This window comes from Leguminivora glycinivorella, chromosome 2 (assembly GCF_023078275.1).
Source record: "Leguminivora glycinivorella isolate SPB_JAAS2020 chromosome 2, LegGlyc_1.1, whole genome shotgun sequence".
In the NCBI taxonomy this organism is placed as follows: Eukaryota; Metazoa; Arthropoda; class Insecta; order Lepidoptera; family Tortricidae; genus Leguminivora; species Leguminivora glycinivorella.
Window position 1 is genome coordinate 9778961 of NC_062972.1, and position 20098 is coordinate 9799058.

At 40.1% G+C, this 20098-nt stretch overlaps 1 protein-coding gene across 1 annotated transcript in view; it reads right to left on the reverse strand.

Annotated features, from left to right (window-relative positions):
* LOC125241781 (lachesin-like) overlaps positions 1-20068 on the reverse strand; it is a 62424-nt gene extending 42356 nt beyond the window's left edge. Inside the window, exon 1 of the mRNA XM_048150409.1 lies at positions 19992-20068. Coding sequence (XP_048006366.1) covers positions 19992-20049 — 58 coding nt within the window. The 5' untranslated portion in view covers positions 20050-20068. The remainder of the gene's footprint in view (positions 1-19991) is intronic.
* Positions 20069-20098: the final 30 nt, after the last annotated feature.

A 20098-nucleotide genomic window follows, 5' to 3' on the forward strand; every position in this document is an offset into this window, starting at 1 on the left:
CGGCCTACCAACAAGCACGCTATTCAAATTTTATTTACCAAATCAGAGAATATTATCAAACTCTTATTGTAGCAGCTGGAATTTTAAATTCATTAACTGGTTACCTAATGTCAAAGCAAACGACGGTTAACTACCTGCCTAATTTTCGCCTTGATTACGTAATGTGGTAATTTAATTAAGGCTGGCTAAGCTGTGAAGATAATTATTTTGGATGAAATGGTTAATGTAGGATTTTAACTTTAAATTTATTATGAAATAACGACTTAGGTACTACGTAGTATCTATACAATTATGATTCAGCGTCAAGAACATACCTGGTAAAATCATAAGCGCTGATTAAAAAAATCCGCTCCCACGGTAGGTAGTTTTAAACGTTCCTTTTAAATAATCTTTATTTTTTGTAAAAATTCCACTTGTTGAGTGTATCATTCATTGTCGCTATCATGGTGAACTGATAAATTCTCCTCAAATTCCTCTTCTTTTTTATTCCTTTAGGCATAAGTTCCATTTGAAGAATGGCTATAGAAGTAAGAATTTTTAAATACTTTATTATGAAACTACCTCTAGTTTAAGTAACACTTACATTGGTCGTCTTAGGTGAGATCTTGGTTTCATGACGAGTGGTGTGAACAGTAAATAGCGAAGTTTTGTTATCGCAACCGCATAACTCGGGTTGGGAAGGCTTGTTTATGTGGCAATTGGCGTCGCAATGAACCGCCGTTCTAGCGGGACCAAGTTCCCGGCAAAGGCGGTCCCGACGCGAGCTACAAATTGAAGCATAGTGCCGCAACTCACAAATAATCATACACAAGGTAAATTGTGAGATGAAAGTTCCTGGAACTCGAGTCTGCCAGTAATTTGCTTTCGAATTGCGGTCAAGAGAAATACTTGTACAAGGTACCTTGGCACTCGATTTAAAATGCAGTATATAGATTGCACGCGAAACGATAGCTACTAGGGATGTACCGACTAGTCGCCGACTAGTCGGGAAAGCCGACTATCCGGCCACATTTGTAGTCGGCGATTAGTCGGCGACTAGTCGGCAAAAAAGGCCGATTAGTCGGCACTTGATAAATGATAGGAAAATAGTACATTAGTAAATTATCGGATGATTTATGGTCGTATTATGTACGTATTCGTTATGCCTTTGTTAGTCAAAAGAACAAATATTATCTGTAATCATCACAGTAATTAATGACCTACCTAAGACTATCGGTTTTATAGGCAGGACCACTATCTATTTTAAGCTAAAAAATGGAAAATGTGTATAACTATTATCATAGACATTTAAGCCTGAACAAAATATGAAAAGCGCGATAGAACCCAAAAAATTACATTTCAAAAATTCTGGTGAAATAAGTCGATAATTATGTTCTGGCCGACTAGCCGACTAGTCGGCCGACTAATCGGCCGCCCAAGCGCCGACTAGTCGGTAGTCGGCCTAGTCGGCCAAATCACTAGTCGGTACATCCCTAATAGCTACTCATAACAAATATCAAGATAGGTTTGATGAAAAACATGATACGAGTAATACATATGTATGTCGAGTAGGAAAGTGAAAACATGAAAGTGTGTGTGTGAAAAAGATGATCGTTGAAGGACCCACTGACGGCCGGATTTTATCAATTCTTCCAAGATTTCACACCGATTTGTATGATCTGTCAGTGTGAGAAATATATTTCAAACAAAAACACCACTTGGACACTATTAAGTCAGTATCGGTGAACCATCTTATAAGTATTCTCTATATTGGGTCGCATGTTAGGCTTATTTGTATTTGTATTGTATTTATTTATTAACGCACAAATAAACAGTTTACATTACAACAATGTCCCGCAAAACAGTTTTCACGGTTTGACTGTGGGATCGAGCAGTCTCTACTGTCTTACATTATCATTATTATCATGTATTTATAATTTATTTATTTGATTATTTATTTAATTTTTATTGCACAAAGAAAATACAATTGTACACAAGGCGGACTTAATGCTATAAGACATTCTCTACCAGTCAACCTTCGGGCAAAACAGAGAAATTGTAGGCGGTGCAACATTAAATTATATTAAGAACAAAATAGTTAAGTTATTTGCACAATATTATTAAGCTAACCTATATGTAATATATAAAAGAATAAACATACTTACACACAGATAATAATATACATACATACAATATATTTAAATACATAAAAAATACATACATACATATATATGACATCAGATGAAACTTACAAAAATTAAATACTAAGGATTTGCATTCTACCAGCAAAGATAATATATAATCTACATATATATAACTATGTTATATATAATACTAATTATTATATGCAATTTTTAAGGGAACAACAATACTATACAAGATATTAACGAGTTAAGAGATGGTGTTTGTCGGACGATTGTAGTACCTATGTAAAGCATGTGTTGATCAACCTACATTAGCTTTACTTACTTTAGCTGTCACAAGAACGTTAGGTGGAAAACGTATGTACCTACTGTTCGTGACTGTTTATTTTAGGTCTGCTACTGCAAATTACTATTTGTAGCAATGAAACAACCAAGCCATGCATTTGGATTAAGGTGTAGAATAATTTGTGGAATTAGAGATTGTACTAGGGTTAGAATCTCTAATAACTATTTGAAAGTGCACGGGTCTTATCTTTGCAGCATTTTACATGAAAATGTTTTTAATGGGATTTACGTTATGAATAAATTAATTTTATCTTATTTACTCAGATTAAAGCCGTTATTATTTTAACACATTTTGAGACTTGCAGTGTGCACTTACAGAGATTATCATTCATCAGCCACAAAGTGTACACTCCCATTTAAGAATCGAAGCGATTAACTCAATTTTTCTATTTTCGAAATGTTTGTAATTCGTAGATCTTTGAAACCCTACATAAAAGTCTATTACCCAAAGCCAGCCCCCGCCGGCTTCCTGCGCATGCGCGCAGTAACTGTAATTATGGCAACGCATGTTATAACGTTACTGTGCGCGTGCGCGGGAAGCCGGCAGGGGATGGCTTTGGGCAGCTGGCTCAAGCGGTGGCAGTGCAAACCTTTGCATCAAAATACAGGAAACAGTGTGAATTTCACGAAAGTTATTCTAGAAAACTATTAAAAACTAAGTGATTGGTCGTAGAAAAAGTATTGTATGCAACGTGTTTAACTGAGTGAAAAAATACTCGTGGCGTTTTTATTAACAATTTTCGGCTTCGCCTCATTTGCCTCATTTGAGTGGCGTGGGTAACAATTTGTTACCCACACCACTCGTTTTTTTTGACCTCCTTTAAACACCGGTTGTATAAAATACTATTGTGCAAGACTGCACAAACTTTTTATATTATTTTACCTTTTTATAGTTTATTGTCTATGATTTTTTTATATTCCTTTTGTCTATTTTTAGTGATTGACTTCATTACATTTTGTTTTCTCAACGATACCAGTGCCTATTTATTTAATTTCCTTAAAATTTGGTCTTTCTACCGTAAAGTGAAGCAAGTTAAGACAAAACAAGTTAAGTAAATGATAACACGCTCTAAAAGTGCGAAAATGAGTGTAACTCATAAGGGAGACGGTGAGGCCGCCGTGAGGGATACTGCTCCGCCCTTGCAAGGAGGCGAGGGCGCCGCCGCTGCCCCTCCCGGAGCGACGCCGACACCTTCCCGCGTAGCGAGCGCCGTCTCGTCACGCTCCTCTTCTACAATCGTGGCGCGCCAGCTGGAGGCGAGGGCGCAACATGCGCGCCGTCTGGCTGAGATGGAAAAGGAGCGCGAGCGCCAAGCGGCCGAACGTGCCGCGGAGCGCGAGCGCCAAGCGGCCGAACGTGCCGCGGAGCGCGAGCGCCAAGCGGCCGAACGTGCAGAGCGTGCCGCGGAGCGCGAGCGCCAGGTTGCCGAGCTCGAGCTGAAAGCCAGTCTCGCCGCCATAGAGGCGGGCGCTAGCCGACGTGGAAGTCATGGCACGCGTAGTCGTGCAAGTGTACAGGAATGGGTAAATAATACGATGCCTAATACCTTTGAACAACATTTATTAAGTGCCAACCCACCTTTCAGGTCTGTCGATGTTGCGGCCCAGCGCGAGCCACTGGGACCGAGAGAGCCGCACGGCATGAGCGCCGCGGCAAATAAAAACTCTTACGAGCAATATTGCCCTGAAGACGGAGGAGTGACTCGCTTAGTAAATTCGCTCGACAAGCTAATAAATAAAGTAAACCAAACGAAGACGGATTTACCAAATTTTGACGGCAAGTCGTACCTGGATTGGTTAGCTTTAAAACGAATCTACGAAAATAAAGCAGATAGTTTTTCTCCTAGTGAAAATTTAGCTCGATTGTCTCGCGCCCTGAAAGGGACGGCGCGCGAGGCCGTGGCGGGCCTGCTGGCGGCGGCGCGCGACCCCGGCGCCGTGGTGGCCGCGCTCGACGCGCGCTTCGGCCGCCCCGAGCTCGTCGTCATGCATGAAGTGGCAGCGGTGCGTAACCTGCCTAAGGTAAGCTACGACGGTAAGGATTTAGTAATTTTTGCAAGCCGTGTGCGTAATTGCGTAGAAGTTATCCGCATGTTAAATAAGCCCGACCATTTACGCTCGCCTGAGCTGTTTCAAGCACTATGGAGCAAACTGCCAGTGCTGCTGCGTCCACGGTGGTTGGATTATGCTCATTCGTGCAATGGCAGCGCTTCTAAAATAGAAATGTTTGCAGATTTCCTCTCGCGCGAGGTTGACTTGCAGTGTAGATTTGGAGGCAATATTGACCAGGCCTCGGCCTTAATCCCCCGGCCGATAGGCAATAGGGATAAAGTCAACAATATTGCTGAAAATAATCATTCCTCTAATAGCATTGAAACTTCTATAAACTCGAATAATATTTCTGATAATAATTGTTCATTATGTCAACAAAAACATGATTTATCGGATTGTGACAATTTTGTCAAAATGTCAATAAATGATAGGTGGCAATTCATTAAGAAAAATAAAATATGCCATAGGTGTTTGAAAAAAGGTTTCCATAAGAATAAAACTTCATGTATGAAAAAAGTATGTAGCGTAGTAGGTTGTGAAATGCGTCATCATAATTTGTTACACGGGTCTAAATTTGAACGTGTCGTCACCACGCACGTCGACGCCGAGGACAACGACGACGCCGCCAACGACGACTCCGAGGACGACGATGACGAGCAAGTGCCATCGACGTCCGGCGTGAGCGCGCCCGCCGCCTGCGCCGCTACCGGAGCAGCCGCGACTACTCCGCTGCCTGACGACTCGGAACATGACATTCTGACGCATGCCACCTCTTCATCGCCCAAGATGCCTTCCGCGCGGCCGTTGTTGAAAATTGTCTCTGTCACCGTGTCCGGACCGTCCGGTAGCGTTGACACATTTGCCTTATTAGACGACGGATCGTCAGGAACATACATAGACTCAGAAATATCTTCTCAAATTGGAGCCAAGACGTCTGAAAGGCTTATCCACGTAGATTGCGTACTCGGTTTAGGCAAGGACGTTAAAGTGCAGTATGTCAATTTTAATATACAGGGTCGTCATTCAACTGAAGTTCACTCCATTAAGAAGGCTAGGTCAGTTAATGGTTTAGGCGCCGCGCGTGAGTTTGCGTATCAAGATAGTGTACGCAAATACCCTCATCTAGTAGATATAGCCGACGAGTTTTGCTACGGAGACGTAAAACCAATGCTGATAATAGGTCTTGACAATTGGCATCTCTCTATTCCCACAGACGTGCGCAAAGGAACCAAAACACAACCTGCAGCTATTTTGACTGCCCTTGGCTGGGTTTTGTTTGGTTTCGGTTGCAGTAAGACTAAGCGGGTTGACGTTGTCAACCATATCTCATTAAGTGAAACTGACGTCGAAAGTGATCGTTTTATGTTAGAACAACTTATCAGGGAACAATTTAAGATCGACGCAATCGGTATATCTAAAAAGGAGGCCCGCAATGCTGACGATGAGCGTGCCATACAAGTTTTAGAGAACACTGCTCACCGTCTGCCGAGCGGCCGGTATGAGGTTGGCTTGTTGTGGAAGGCTGATAATCTGGATATTCCTGACAGCTATAAGTTAGCAATGTCCAGATTCGTAAGCTTAGAAAAGAAAATGATTAAAGACCCCTGCTACGCGGAACGTTATCGTCGCAATATTCATGACATGTTATCTAAAGAATACGCTGAACCATGTTCATCACGTGCTGGCCCTGGACGTCCTCTTTGGTATCTACCTCATTTTGGTGTGATTAATCCCAATAAACCTAATAAGTTGCGAACGGTGCACGACGCAGCTGCAAAATCTCACGGCGTGTCACTAAACTCTTTGTTATTGACTGGCCCTGATCTTTTGCAACCTTTGCTAGGCATTCTAATGCGTTTTCGTGAGGGCGCCGTCGCTTTAAACGCTGATATCCGTGAAATGTTTCCGCAAGTCAAAATTATTGAAAGTGATAGAGACGCGCAAAGATTTTTGTGGCGAGATACCCCCGGTGAACCGATTAGAACATACCGCATGTCATCCATGATTTTTGGCGCCGCGTCGAGTCCATTCACTGCCATACACATAAAAAATAAAAACGCTTTAGAATGGCAGGAAACTTACCCCGACGCGGCTCGAGTAATCATCGACGACCATTACATGGACGATTGCATTACTAGCTTAGACGACGTCAACAAAGCTGCTAGGCTGGCAGCTGATATTTACTCCGTACATGCGCATGCCGGCTTCGAGATGCGCGGCTGGACGTCGAATAATCCTAGTGCGCTTTCGTTGTTGCCTAAAGAGTCTTTGCTAGAGGTATTACCTCGCGCCAATAATGGAGACGTTGAATTGGGCCGCCTGTCTACGCCCGTTCGCACGCTGGGCCTTATATGGCAGCCCTTCAACGACCTGATTGGTTTTAATACAGGTGTAAAAAAAGATACGGTGTTACCTGAAAAATTAACGAAACGAGAGGTTCTAGTACACGTAATGAAAATTTACGATCCGCTTGGGATCCTTGCCCCAATCGTCGTTCGTGGCCGTATAATGTTCCAAGACGCTTGGCGCAAGGGTTTAGACTGGGATCAAGAGCTCTCTCAATGTGACAGCGCCGCGTGGAAGTTATGGTTTCAAGACCTGATCTCCACTTCCAGTTTGCGAATACCACGCCGCTACAACTTGAGCGAGCTCAAAGTAGAGGGATGCGAGTTACATGTGTTTTCGGATGCGAGTGAGTCTGCCTATGCTGCTGTGGCCTATTGGCGCTTTCTATATGTAAATGGTGACGTGAGACTCTCCCTCATCTGTAGTAAAATGCGCGTGTCCCCAATTAAACCTGTCTCCATTCCTCGTTTAGAACTTCAAGGTGCACTAATGGCTGCGCGCCTTGCTACGACAATATGCGAAGCCCATCGGTTGAAGCCAACGAGACGTGTTTTCTGGTGCGACTCAATGACTGCGCTAGGTTGGCTTCGTAGTGATGCGCGTACCCTTAAACCCTTTGTGTCCCACAGAGTTGGTGAGATACTGGAGCTTACAAATATCAGTGAGTGGCGTTGGGTACCGAGTGACCTAAACGTAGCCGATGACGCTACACGCGTCAAACGTTTTGTGTTCTCTCCAGAATCTCGCTGGATTTCAGGGCCTACCTTTCTCCTGTCCTCGTCCTGGCCCGCTGAACCTAAAATTGATGTTAGCGGATTAGGACGTGAAGAGTTTAAAAATATCATTCATCTGATCACCGAGATTGAGCTGCCCGCACCAATATCTGCAGATCCGTATCGTTTCAGCTCATGGCTGAGAATGGTGCGAGCAACGGCAAAGGCGCATCAATTCATATCATTATTGCGATTGCGTAGTATGAGAAGACGAGACGCGAACTTCAACCTCCCTCGTCTTGAAGGACACTTATGTACCTTCCATCCACCTTGCACATCCTCTCCTGGTACCGCGAACCCCCCTAATAACCAACCAAGAATAACTGCGAACGATATCCGTCTAGCTGAAACCCATATTTTACGTCAGAGTCAACTTGATTCCTTCAAAGAGGACATTTTGAGAGTAAAGAACGGAGACCCGTTGCCTCGAAGCAGCCGCCTTTTTAAACTATCCCCATTCATAGATAACAATGACCAACTCAGAATGTTCAGTCGTATAGCAGCTGCAACAGGCGTCACTGATGAAGTTAAACGACCCCTGATCTTGGACGGAAAGCACCCAGCAGTACGCCTCCTTATAGCAAGATACCACCAAAAGGCTGGCCACGCAAACAAAGAAAAGGTCCTGAACGAACTCCACCAAAGATTTTGGATATTGGGCCTCAGAAATGCTGTCCGGTCAGTAACCCACGCATGTCAGTTTTGCAAACTTCACCGCGCCAGAGCATTCACGCCACCAATGGGAGATCTACCGGAGTCCCGATTGGCTCATCATCAAAGACCATTTTCCTTCGTCGGTCTTGACTACTTTGGGCCTGTGCTCGTTTCAGTTGGTCGAAGAAGAGAGAAACGCTACGTTGCTCTATTTACGTGCCTCGTCATCCGCGCCGTACATCTTGAAGTGGTACATAGTTTATCGACAGACGCGGCCATAATGTGTCTACGCCGTTTTATTGCTCGTCGAGGCACACCGCAAGAGATCTGGTCAGACCACGGAACAGCCTTTGTTGGGGCGAGCAGGGAGTTACAGGCTCTTTACGGCAACTCAGTTGAAATTTATGCAGCTAATGAATCAATCAATTGGCGTTTCATTCCTCCGGCAGCACCTTTTATGGGCGGAGCATGGGAGCGTTTAATTCGCAGCGTTAAAGAAGCCCTGAAGACAACCCTAAGAGAACAGGCTCCCTCAGATGAAGTTCTGAGCACACTATTGGCGGAGGCTGAAGCCATTATTAATACACGACCACTCACGCACGTTTCACTTGATTCTGATGCTGACGAAGCGTTGACCCCGTCGCATTTTTTACTCACATCTCCGTCTGGGCCCCCTATTCCCGCTACTTTGACCGAAGCCGACCTCTTGAGCAGAAATAAGTGGCGCAGGGCGGTAAGGCTAGCCGACCACTTCTGGCAGCGCTGGGTCGGAATACCTCCCCTCCTTATCACCACGGACAGGAGGAGGATCTCCGCCTAATATCGCGATTGGGGACATCGTAATAATTTGTGATTCAAACCTGCCTCGAGGCTCTTGGCCTAAGGGTCGTGTCACCGCCGTATACCCCGGCAGAGATGGGATAATCAGAGTAGCAGATGTCGCCACTGCTGCTGGGGTGTTTCGCAGACCCCTCAAGAAGCTCGCGAAAATACACGTCGCTCTTTAAAAAAGGGGAGAATGTGCAAGACTGCACAAACTTTTTATATTATTTTACCTTTTTATAGTTTATTGTCTATGATTTTTTTATATTCCTTTTGTCTATTTTTAGTGATTGACTTCATTACATTTTGTTTTCTCAACGATACCAGTGCCTATTTATTTAATTTCCTTAAAAACTATTATATAATCGTAGAGTCAAATTATTTGTTTTTGACTAGTCATTATTTAGTGACTTTATGATTATGATAGCTTTTTTAAATTGGAAAAGTTTAGTCTTTCTACTGTGTATCTAAGTCGTCATACGACTGAGCGATTAGTGTGTGTGTTTTGACTTCAATAAATCGTGACTATTTGTAGAATTGTGTCGGGTGGCATTGCCTTACGGTGTAATAATATATGTCTATGTGACGGGACACGATCACAATCGGGCGATGTAATCCGTGTCTATAGTATGCACAATAAGGTGCAGAGATTGACTGGTTGCCCTGCTTAGAAACTTGCTTATATGCTGGTCAGTCATATCTGTATATGTATTTATAAACAATAATACAAGTATTATATTTTATTATTAGGTGGTGGCTATAATATTAACTAGGCGCTGCATCCTCAAAATGCTGTCTAAAATGAACTGACCATATTTCGAAACTGGGGGCCGATTTTTGAGTCTCACTGTCACTAAAGTACCGGTTGAAAACGGTGAATTGCCTATTATTTTCAGTGACAATTTTCTGAATTCGAACGCCGTGAGACTCAAAAATCGGCCCCCTGTAACGATTGAATAAGTTACTTATAAAGTAAAAAATGTATAATAGTTATTTGGTATACAAGGGGGCAAAGTTGTATTTTAACGCCGTGTGGAATTGAAAAACAAGTAAAAGGATTCTATAGTTGAAGGAGTCTATAGTTCGAGAATAGAATCCTGAACTTGCGAGATTTTTTAACACACGAGAAGTAAAATACATTTGCACCCGAGTGTAACACAAAACTTTTCCCCTCACTATAGCGAGGAAACTACAACGCAAAAAATGCGTTTATCACTGCTTCCAGTAGTTCCACAGGTGGTAAATCATCTGTATTACTAGATTCACCTACTTTTATCAATTTTAAAGCAGTTAATTTGACTTTATTCAAGGTCAAATTACTTTACCCACTAGTGGATAAAATGCGTTTTTACCCGCTGGTATTGAAGGACAAAACACGTGTTTCCGAGCTAGTGAGGGGAAAAATATATTATGATCTATAATTTAGTATGCATAGGTATTTTAGGTGACAATACTATAACAAAACGCATTTAAGGTAACCAGTCGGCTAAGCTAATCAAAGTAAAGAATAATGGACCTAAAAGACGACAGACGCAAATCGTGGATTGTTACGCCACACAGATTCAACGAAATCCAGTAATTCCCTTTTGAATATTCTACAGCTCATCCAGCAAAAAGCTAATCCCCTGAATAATGGGGTTATAGATATCAACGCTTCAGCAGGCGTGGTGAAAAAATATGCCAATTGTTCGGCGCGGCATGAGCTCATGCCATTTAAATAATAAATCTCAGCTTTGTCTGATGTTTTAATTGTTTTCACGGCTCTCGATGGAAACGGTTGTTCGCTTTGAATGATCGGTAGCTCAATGCAAAGAATCTTTAGTATTTCTTCAGTATAAAGCCATTCAATATTAAATTTGAGAATTGAGTAGTTTAAGTACGTTTGTTGATAGAGCAGTGTTTTCAGATATAAGAAGCAGTTGTATTAAATAATATTCATATTCATATTCATATTTATTGATATTGCATATTTATACATTACACGTCAGAAACATAAACATTCATTATTACTAAGTAATTCTTATTACTCTAAGAATTAAATTATAAAATTTATAAATGTGTTCTATATAATTTAAATAATTTAAATACATTATCGCGCTAAATATTACATTTCAAGGAATTCATTGATGTCATAGAAGGCATTATCAATAAGCCATTTTTTTAATTTATTGTAAAATACATTATCATTGGATATAGCGGTTATTTGTTCGGGGATACAATTATAGATTTTAGGGCCAATAGCATAGGTCGTTTTGGTAGATTTGGTCAGTCTGAAGTTAGATGTTTCGAGTAAACCCCTGTTCCTGTTCCTTAAGCATCTCAAGTTACCAGCTCTGTGTGGGAATGTGTCAATGTGGGTTCTTACGAACTTTACAATGTTAAAAATATATTGCGATGGTAATGTCATAATACGTAATGATATAAATAGTTGTCGAGCTGGCGATCCAGAAGGCACGTTGGCTATTATTCTTACCGCTCGCTTCTGCAACACGAAGACACGACGCCAGTCAGCGGCGACCCCCCAAAATTCTAGACTGTAGTTTAGCACAGAATGAAAAAGGGCAAAATAACTATTCCGCACTTGTGCTTGAGGAAGAACAAAAGACAATCTTTTAAGTGCAAAACAGATGCCTGCCAACTTAGTGCATACTAATTGAATTTGGGTGTCCCATTTTAGCGATTGATCGAGTGTAACACCCAAAAATTTGGCAGAGTTGACTTGCGGGAGGATTGTGTTGTTAATGGTAACCACTAGCGGTCTTGGCGGTCTCCCTCCTAGGTTAAAGTGGAGAACCTGAGTTTTTGACACATTGAGGACGAGCCCATTAACAGAAAACCAATGTAGGAGTTTATGTACGTCACGGGTGATTGACGTCTCTAAGCTGTCTATGTTAGGAGCGGTTATTATGTCGCAAGCGTCGTCAGCAAAAACGTACATATTGCCGTCTACGGCGTCCGGTAAGTCATTTACTTGTAATAAAAAACATAGATTAGCCAAGGACGAACCCTGGGGACCCCAATGTCCACAGACCCACAGTCAGATTTTACCGATCCACTATTTATTACAACGGATTGCTGTCTTCCCTGTAAAAAATCGGTCATCAACTTTAAAACTGGGCCACGTAGACCGTGGTGCTCAAACTTTTTGATAAGGACGTTATGATCGCAAAGGTCAAAAGCACGCGTCATGTCGCAGAGAACAATAACTACATGTAAATGGTTTTCTTTAGCCTGCATTATATTATGCAATGTTTCGCGGATTATTGAGCCACATGAGCGATTTCGTCGGTAGGCAAATTGTTTTGCGTGTATTAACTGAAACTTTTCCAAAAAGTTATACAGCCGATTACTCACGCCCGCTTCGAACACTTTGGCCATAGTGGGAATTATACTTATTGGCCTATAGTTTTTCAACTCATCTTTCTGTCCTTTGCCCTTATAAACGGGAACGACTTTTACATTTTTAAGTATGGGTGGGTAAATGCCTACTTTTAATAATTGGTTAAAAATGTTTGTTAACACTTTCGAAACCGGGCTCTACGCGGCGCTACGACATTTTCGCTACATACTGGGAAACCCATGTAATCGGCTACGCTTCTACGAGCGGTGTACCCGACAGTCGGGTTCTTGGTAGCGAAAGTGTTAATTGAACTATGATTAATGGTAGTCCAACTTTGAGTAACATAGTTGAGGTGTCATATATATCACAGGTGTTTTTTGTAGCTATTTGCTGCGTTATGATTTTATACAACTCATCACAGGTAAACGTTGATAACCTAATGGAAACGGGGCTAGAGGTGCACGAATTATGTAATAATTCATTAGCCAGTTCCGGGCGAGCGATGGGTGCGTTTGCAGTACTTGCGGCGGATAAGAAAAATATATTAATATCGTTAGCTAACCGGTTCTGCGATGTGTATTGTTCGCCGCGGCTTAATAAGTCCAGATTGCATTGCCGCTTGCTGGGGGCGCGTCCTGTGAAGGTGTTTACGATTTGCCAGAGAGTTTTTTGTTGATTACCGCTACTTTGTAACGTTTTAGTGTAGTATTCGCGTTGTGCGTGTGACAGAGATTGTTCAAATTTTATTGATTGTGATATTATTAGTTTCAATGTCTCATTACTATGGGGGTGTTTTTGAGTGATTTCGATTAACTGAACGAGAAGTTGTTTTTTCATTATTAAGTCGTTTGTGACCCAAGGACAGTTATATTTCTTATGTGTTTGTACAAGACTGTATGGAAAGCAGATACTGGCAGCATTGTTTAAAATATTTATAATAGATGTTAGAAGCTTGATTGGGTTGTTTTGAGCATTATGTTCTATTTTTTGCCAATCAACCGAATAAAGATAGTTTTTATATGACTCAAGTCTATGTTTTGAAAACTGGCGTTTATAGGTAGTGAAAGTGTTTGTGTGTTCGTGAGTGATGGTTAGTTTTTGTGCCCCGTGATCGGAAAGGTGAGTGTCTACTGATTGTGTTATGTACTGCAACTTTGTTAGGTTATTTATATAGATGTGGTCTAGACATGTACTTGATGAGCCAGCTATACGAGTGGGATACGTTACTATTTGTGTGAAATCAAAGGACGTGATCAAATCTACCAGAACGCGTTTTTGTGGCGTATCCGTCATGTAATCTACATTGAAGTCGCCCATCACAACCACCTTGCTTTCCGATTCTAATTTATCAAAAAGTTTCTCGAATAAAAGAATAAATCGTTCGAATGTAGTTAAATTAGATCGGTAAATACACACAACAATAAGGTTGTAATGCGGGACCTCAATTGCAGATATTTCTAGTACATGCTCTTCCGAGATATTGCATAAATCAGTTCTTTCAAGAAACTTAACATTATCCTTTACATATATTGCCGAGCCACCGTGCTCCATGGTTTGTCTACAGTAGCTACTAGCAAGTTGAAAGGTATTAAAAGCTATATGTTTGATTTCAGTAGATTTTAACCAATGTTCGGTTAAACATAAAATATCACACAAAAGTTCGTTACAAAGTAATATATCGATTTGTCTAGTTTTATTTATGAGACTCCTTATATTTTGGTGACATATAACTAGTTGCTTACTATGCTTACGATTACAGTTGTAAGTGTTTAGTACATTATACGCGTTCCGCTTCGCAACGGTCTGGTCAGCATTTTGCCTATCTGCCCCGTCGGGTAGCGGGCCGGTTGTTGCTATCGCCGTGCACGCTGACGTCGTAGTAGTTTCGTCCCTTTTCTCCTTAGCGCGCACCGGTGATGAGCGCGGAGGCGGAAGCGGGAGGCGATGAGTGCGACAGTCCATCGTTGTGCTCGCCCCGCCCGTTGCGGGGACGCACGAGAAACCAACCCGATATGCGAACGCGCGGCGGCCATACCGTTGGCGAGTTGAAGCGGTCGAACAGTTGTTCGGGAATTCCGATAATAAATGATGCATGTCTAGTTGAATTTATAGTCCGTTTCTCGACATAAAAATCTGGGCAGTTAGCAATTTTGTTCAAAAATTTTTTAACATTGTCAACAGTAGTGTTGGGTTGAAATGACCAAGCCTGGAGGTATTTCATCCGCTCGACAGACTTCAACTCATCATCCTCATTTCCAACACCGACCATTATTTTGCGCTTCTGTCTGCGTTTTTTTCTTCCGCTTACCTCCGTCCAATCATTTTCTACTTGTGAGCATAGCTCGTCATTGTGCGGTGCCTCGGTGCTAATCAGTGGGGTTTTTTCCTCTGGTTTAGTGGCCCCAACGCTTGATGGCGTATTCGTCAGAGATCGTGATGTATCGGGTGTCGAACACAGCGGTGGCGCTACGTCACTCAATTCACGAACTCCATCTACCCGCGATTGTCGCTTACCTGCAGCGCTGGATTTATTTTTCAAGGCAGCTACAGCGTTCAGACGCGCTTGGCGCGCAGGGCGCTGCAGCGCTTTCGGGGCTGGTGCGGCAGGAATTGTAGTCTCGCGGGTAGTCTTCGGCGTTGTATCAGTGTCTCCTCGATTTGGCTGGTTAATCACTTTCTCGTTGTTGTCACGTTGCGATGTTAAAATAAATTCGCTGTAAGGGTTTATTTAAAAGTTATGTTTGTCGTAATATTATAATTATGAATTATTTATTATGGCTTTTACCTACATTCGGGTACCTGTAATACCTGTTTGTTGTAAATAGTAAACATGTAGTAACACTTGTATCTAACATAATAACTCTATGGTAGGTAACAAACATACGAGTACATAGATCCGTTCAAGGAATGCCCGTCGGTATTATCTTTTGACCAGGAATGGTAGAATAAATGGACATTTTCGTACTTTTTTATTCTTATTAAGGTGGATTAGGGTAATTTCGAATCACAGAAATGCTCGGGTAATTTCGAAAGGGGAATCTTGATATGGAAATAATGGTGGTTTTATACGACTTTCGAATTTAGACGACTTTCGAAATTGCCCTAATGCACCTTACTTATTTGTTGCTACACTATGCACAGTTATACACTATGTGCGCAACTAAATAAGTCACGCTTCATAGCCAATTTATCATCTTTTATGATATTGTTTTCGGTAGTGCCATAGTTACTCATGGAAGTCATGGAATAAGACTTATGGAATCGGACTATATTGCATAAAATACTAGCTTTTGCCCGTGGCTTCACTCGCGTTAAATTCGAAAATTGAGGAACGCACCATAAAAACTTCCATCCCCCTTTTTAGGGAGTAAGTAGCCTATATGACTTCCCGCTCCTTCAACTATCTCCACTTAAAAATCACGTCAATTAGTCGCTCCGTTTTGCCGTGAAATACGGACCAACAAACGAACACACTTTCCCATTTATAATATTAAGTATGGATTCCCATCTTTTGAACCTTTTACTTGGGGGCTTATTTAGACATGAATATAATTCGTAGCGCGACGGTCTACGATGTAGCAATAAGGCTACGGCCTACAGATACACAGTTAAAATATAATCTATTACTCTAAAAGTTATATTTCATAACTCAATATGTAACAAATATTGAAAACATTATGACTTATTAATAATAAGAATCTAAAAACAAATATACCTACCTAACCAATAAAGACAAACGTGTTAACTTAGGTATTAAGACGCAAACTTATACTAGTAACAGAACTGGACCGTAAAACTTGCCAACTATCCAAAGTTTTATTCAAAGCTCCTATGGTCTAAAATAAAATATATCAAAATGCTCGGACTAAGCTAAAAGGACCTTGATATTTAAATTGAAATATAGCTGGGGAGTCTTAAGGTATACAATTTATTTTAGCCTGAGTTTTAGAAATGTTTCAGATATGATACAGTTTTATGGAAGAAAATTATTTTAAATACGCCCATTCCCTAAGATATTTTTTTAATGATGTATGACGGGTGTTACTTAGGAGTAAGACAAGGAGACCCACTCTCTCCCACTCTTTTCATTGCCGTGCTACACAGCATAGTATGATATCAAATTTGCACTTAATTAGTTATGAAATCGGCCTAGAAATGAATTTAAGCAAAACAAAAATTTCAACAAACGGAAAAGAACAACCAATATATATACAAAAAGAGACAATTGAATATGTGAAAGATTATTATTTTATGCTGAGTCGGGACCATTTCGTGGTAACTTATATGTTTAATTTCTTTTATTTGCTGTTTCTGTTTTCTTACTTGTGTATTTTGTAGTTATCACGAATAAATAATTGATTGATTGATTGATTTGATATATATCTGGGTAAAAAAATATCTTTTGAAAGTGACAGACATGAAACGGAACTAGATAGAAGAATCACTAAAACATGGTGCAAATTCTGGAGTCTAAAAGACGTTTTGAAAAACCCTTTACCGATGCCACTGAAAAAAGAGTCATGGACACCTGCCTATTACCATGTCTCAGCTATGGCTGCCAAACCTGGACCTACACAAAAATTATAACCTGCTAGGGAGCACAAGAACGAACAATACTAAATATAAAAAAAACAAGATAAAATTAAAGAGCTCAAAAGTAAGAGAAACAACCAAGCTTGTAGACTCCCTCGAACATTGCATACACATGAAATGGAAATGGGCAGGCCACATAGCTAGATTGCTTATACTAGATGGACCAAAAGAAGCACAATCTGGAAAAGACCACCAGGCAAACGGAACAGAGGACGACCACAGGCTAGATGGATAGATGATATAATAAAGCATGTCCCGAGAGACTGGCACACTAAAGCCCATGGAGAGAGATGGCGCAAACTGGGAGAGGCCTTCACTCACGAAGAGGTCCGCTCGTTTAAATACATTATAAACATTTAGATATTATTAGTAATAAGTTAATAATGAGTCGGAATAAAAGGCTTTTTAATTTTTTTATTTTATTTTTATTTATGACGGGTGTTACAATGTCAAATTAGCCTAAGAATTGAGAATGCTTGTTTTTTTTTCTAAATGTTCCTTTGATACTGACAAATTGAATACGAATTATCAAGTGCCACAAGTAACTAGTTCAAGTATTCAACCTATCTTGGATCTGCAATATATATCAGACGAAGTCACGATTGGCGTACACGTTACGCCCGCACAGAGTCACGGCAGGGTGGAATGTATAGCGCCAACTTACTGGAGTCATGCGTGATACCAACATAACAGCAAATGCAACAGATAAAAGTGCAAGACTGTAATTATTCCGGCGATACTATGAAACATGCATGGCTTGCTAATAACAGTGTTGTCATCAAACTTTTCTAACCCATTGCTGAGAGCTTAAGTCATCTGAAGAACGAGTACTTAAGTCATCTTAGTATATACTCGTCGTTTTAGGACAGACAATAGTTTATTTCATGTTACTCCTAAACAGGAAGAAATAGGAGGGTACATTAATTAATGAATTGCCTGAAAAGAATTTAATATGAAAACATAGGCTCATTGCTGGCTGCGATCAAAAAAATATTCGATTGCATAACTTCACGCTGTTCGGACCGTTTGCAGATATTTTAGTCAATACCAATTAACTCTTTTGTTCATTAAATCATTACTTACCATCTCGCCTTTGTGAGTAGTAATTTAATTTACTAAGAAGCCTTTATAATTATTATATTTCAGTACAAAATCCAAAAATCAGCACAGCAATCAAAAGTGACTGATCAAATAAAGTGGGCGATTGAGTGGGAGTAAATGATACTGAACGGGAATGATAAATAAATAAATATTACAGAACATACTTACACAAATTGACTGAGTCCCACGGTAAGCTCATGAAGGGTACCTACTCAGTTATGTTGTGGGTACTCAGACAACGATATAAATTGTAGGTATAATTATAAAAAAAAAAGACTTACATCTATACTTATATGTAGCAAATATTCATGATTCAGGAATAAATATCTGTGTTCATCACACAAATGAATGCCCAAACACCGGAATTCGAACCCAGGACCATCGGCTTAATAGGCCAGACCGGTCGTCGCGTCGTCAATCGTGTAAAAATATTAGTTACATACTAGGTTTATTCTATAAATAATGTATTGTGACTGTGATTGTGAATGTGTATGATGATTGGTGACAGAGAAAACAAAAAATATGAATATGAACTAAAAACAAAATCAAACTACGGGTTTATTGAGTCATATATGACATATAACATAACAATTAAATATTTATTATGAGTATTTTAATTACTACATATATATCTCACCTAAGCACTTTCAATATAATATTGATGGGTATAAGTCAGTATTGAGTCTTTTTTAATTACCCTCTGTAACCACTCTGGAATGAAAACTTGCCAAGACAAATGCGATGTTGATTTATAATTTTGTCTTATATTAATAGAGATAAGCGGCCAAAGGTCAAGGTGACACGGTGATAACGATTTTTTTTCATATTCCTATACGAAGGTAAAATAATGTGTGTTTGACTGTAGTTAATGCTATAAAACAAAACAAAACAATAGCGAAGCCAAACATAAGACATAATATATGTCTTATTATTTTTTGTATAGTCTGCTACGTTTCGTTGTTCTTAGAGAAAAAAAAGCATTTTCTGTCAGAAGAGCTAAAACAATAATTATATTATATACGAGTATGTATATGAAAAGCACCGGAAACATAATACAAGAACAAGACGCTGAACTTTGAACACGCTAAGCGGCAGAAAATTAACAGGTAGGTATCAGTGAAATTTGAAATGGGTGTATTCCAAATTTTCCATTGAAAAAAATCTAGTTCAGCCAGCAGTGGTTTTGAAAATACATAATACTGTAGTGTTTTTTATGATCAAATTTAATATGGGTGCCAAAAACATATGAATAGAAATGGCCATTCTGATCTCATATTCTGAGGCGATTTCTGGGTAGTTATGATAAAACTGGAGTTTCTCACTTAAATACAATTATATATTAACAATCCTCGCTTGATTTTATACCTTAGGTGCAACTTGTAAGTTTAAATAAAGATTGCATTTTTGAGTTTCAAGTTTGTAGGTCCTAAAGTGCACTACAAATATTCCAATATTCCAATTTACACTCCGTTGCAATGTTATTAGAAACTAACCACAATAATGTGACATGTTTTTTAAACAACCAAGATGTATTTTCAGTAAGTGCATCAGGGTAATTCCGAAAGTCGCCTAATTACGAAAGTCGCATAAAAATCACCATTATTTCCATCATATCAAGATTCCCCTTTCGGAAATACCAGAGCATTTCTGTCATTCGGAGTTATCCTAATGCACTATTCCAACCCTTATTTTTGTAAAAATGCAAGTTTATTCATAATTTAATTAGGAAATGTAATATTCAACAGCTGTTGTTGTCATTAAATACTTCATAAAATGTTATTTTAGTTGTCATTTCGTTTTATAATTTACAACAAAGTGTCTACATTAATGCTAATAACTTACCGTCGGATGATGTCGCGGTACCGACTAATAAGAGCAGTAATAAAACATGCGACGCCATCGTACACGAAATTGAACTTATATCCTTCATCTTGTTTACTTTAACCCAT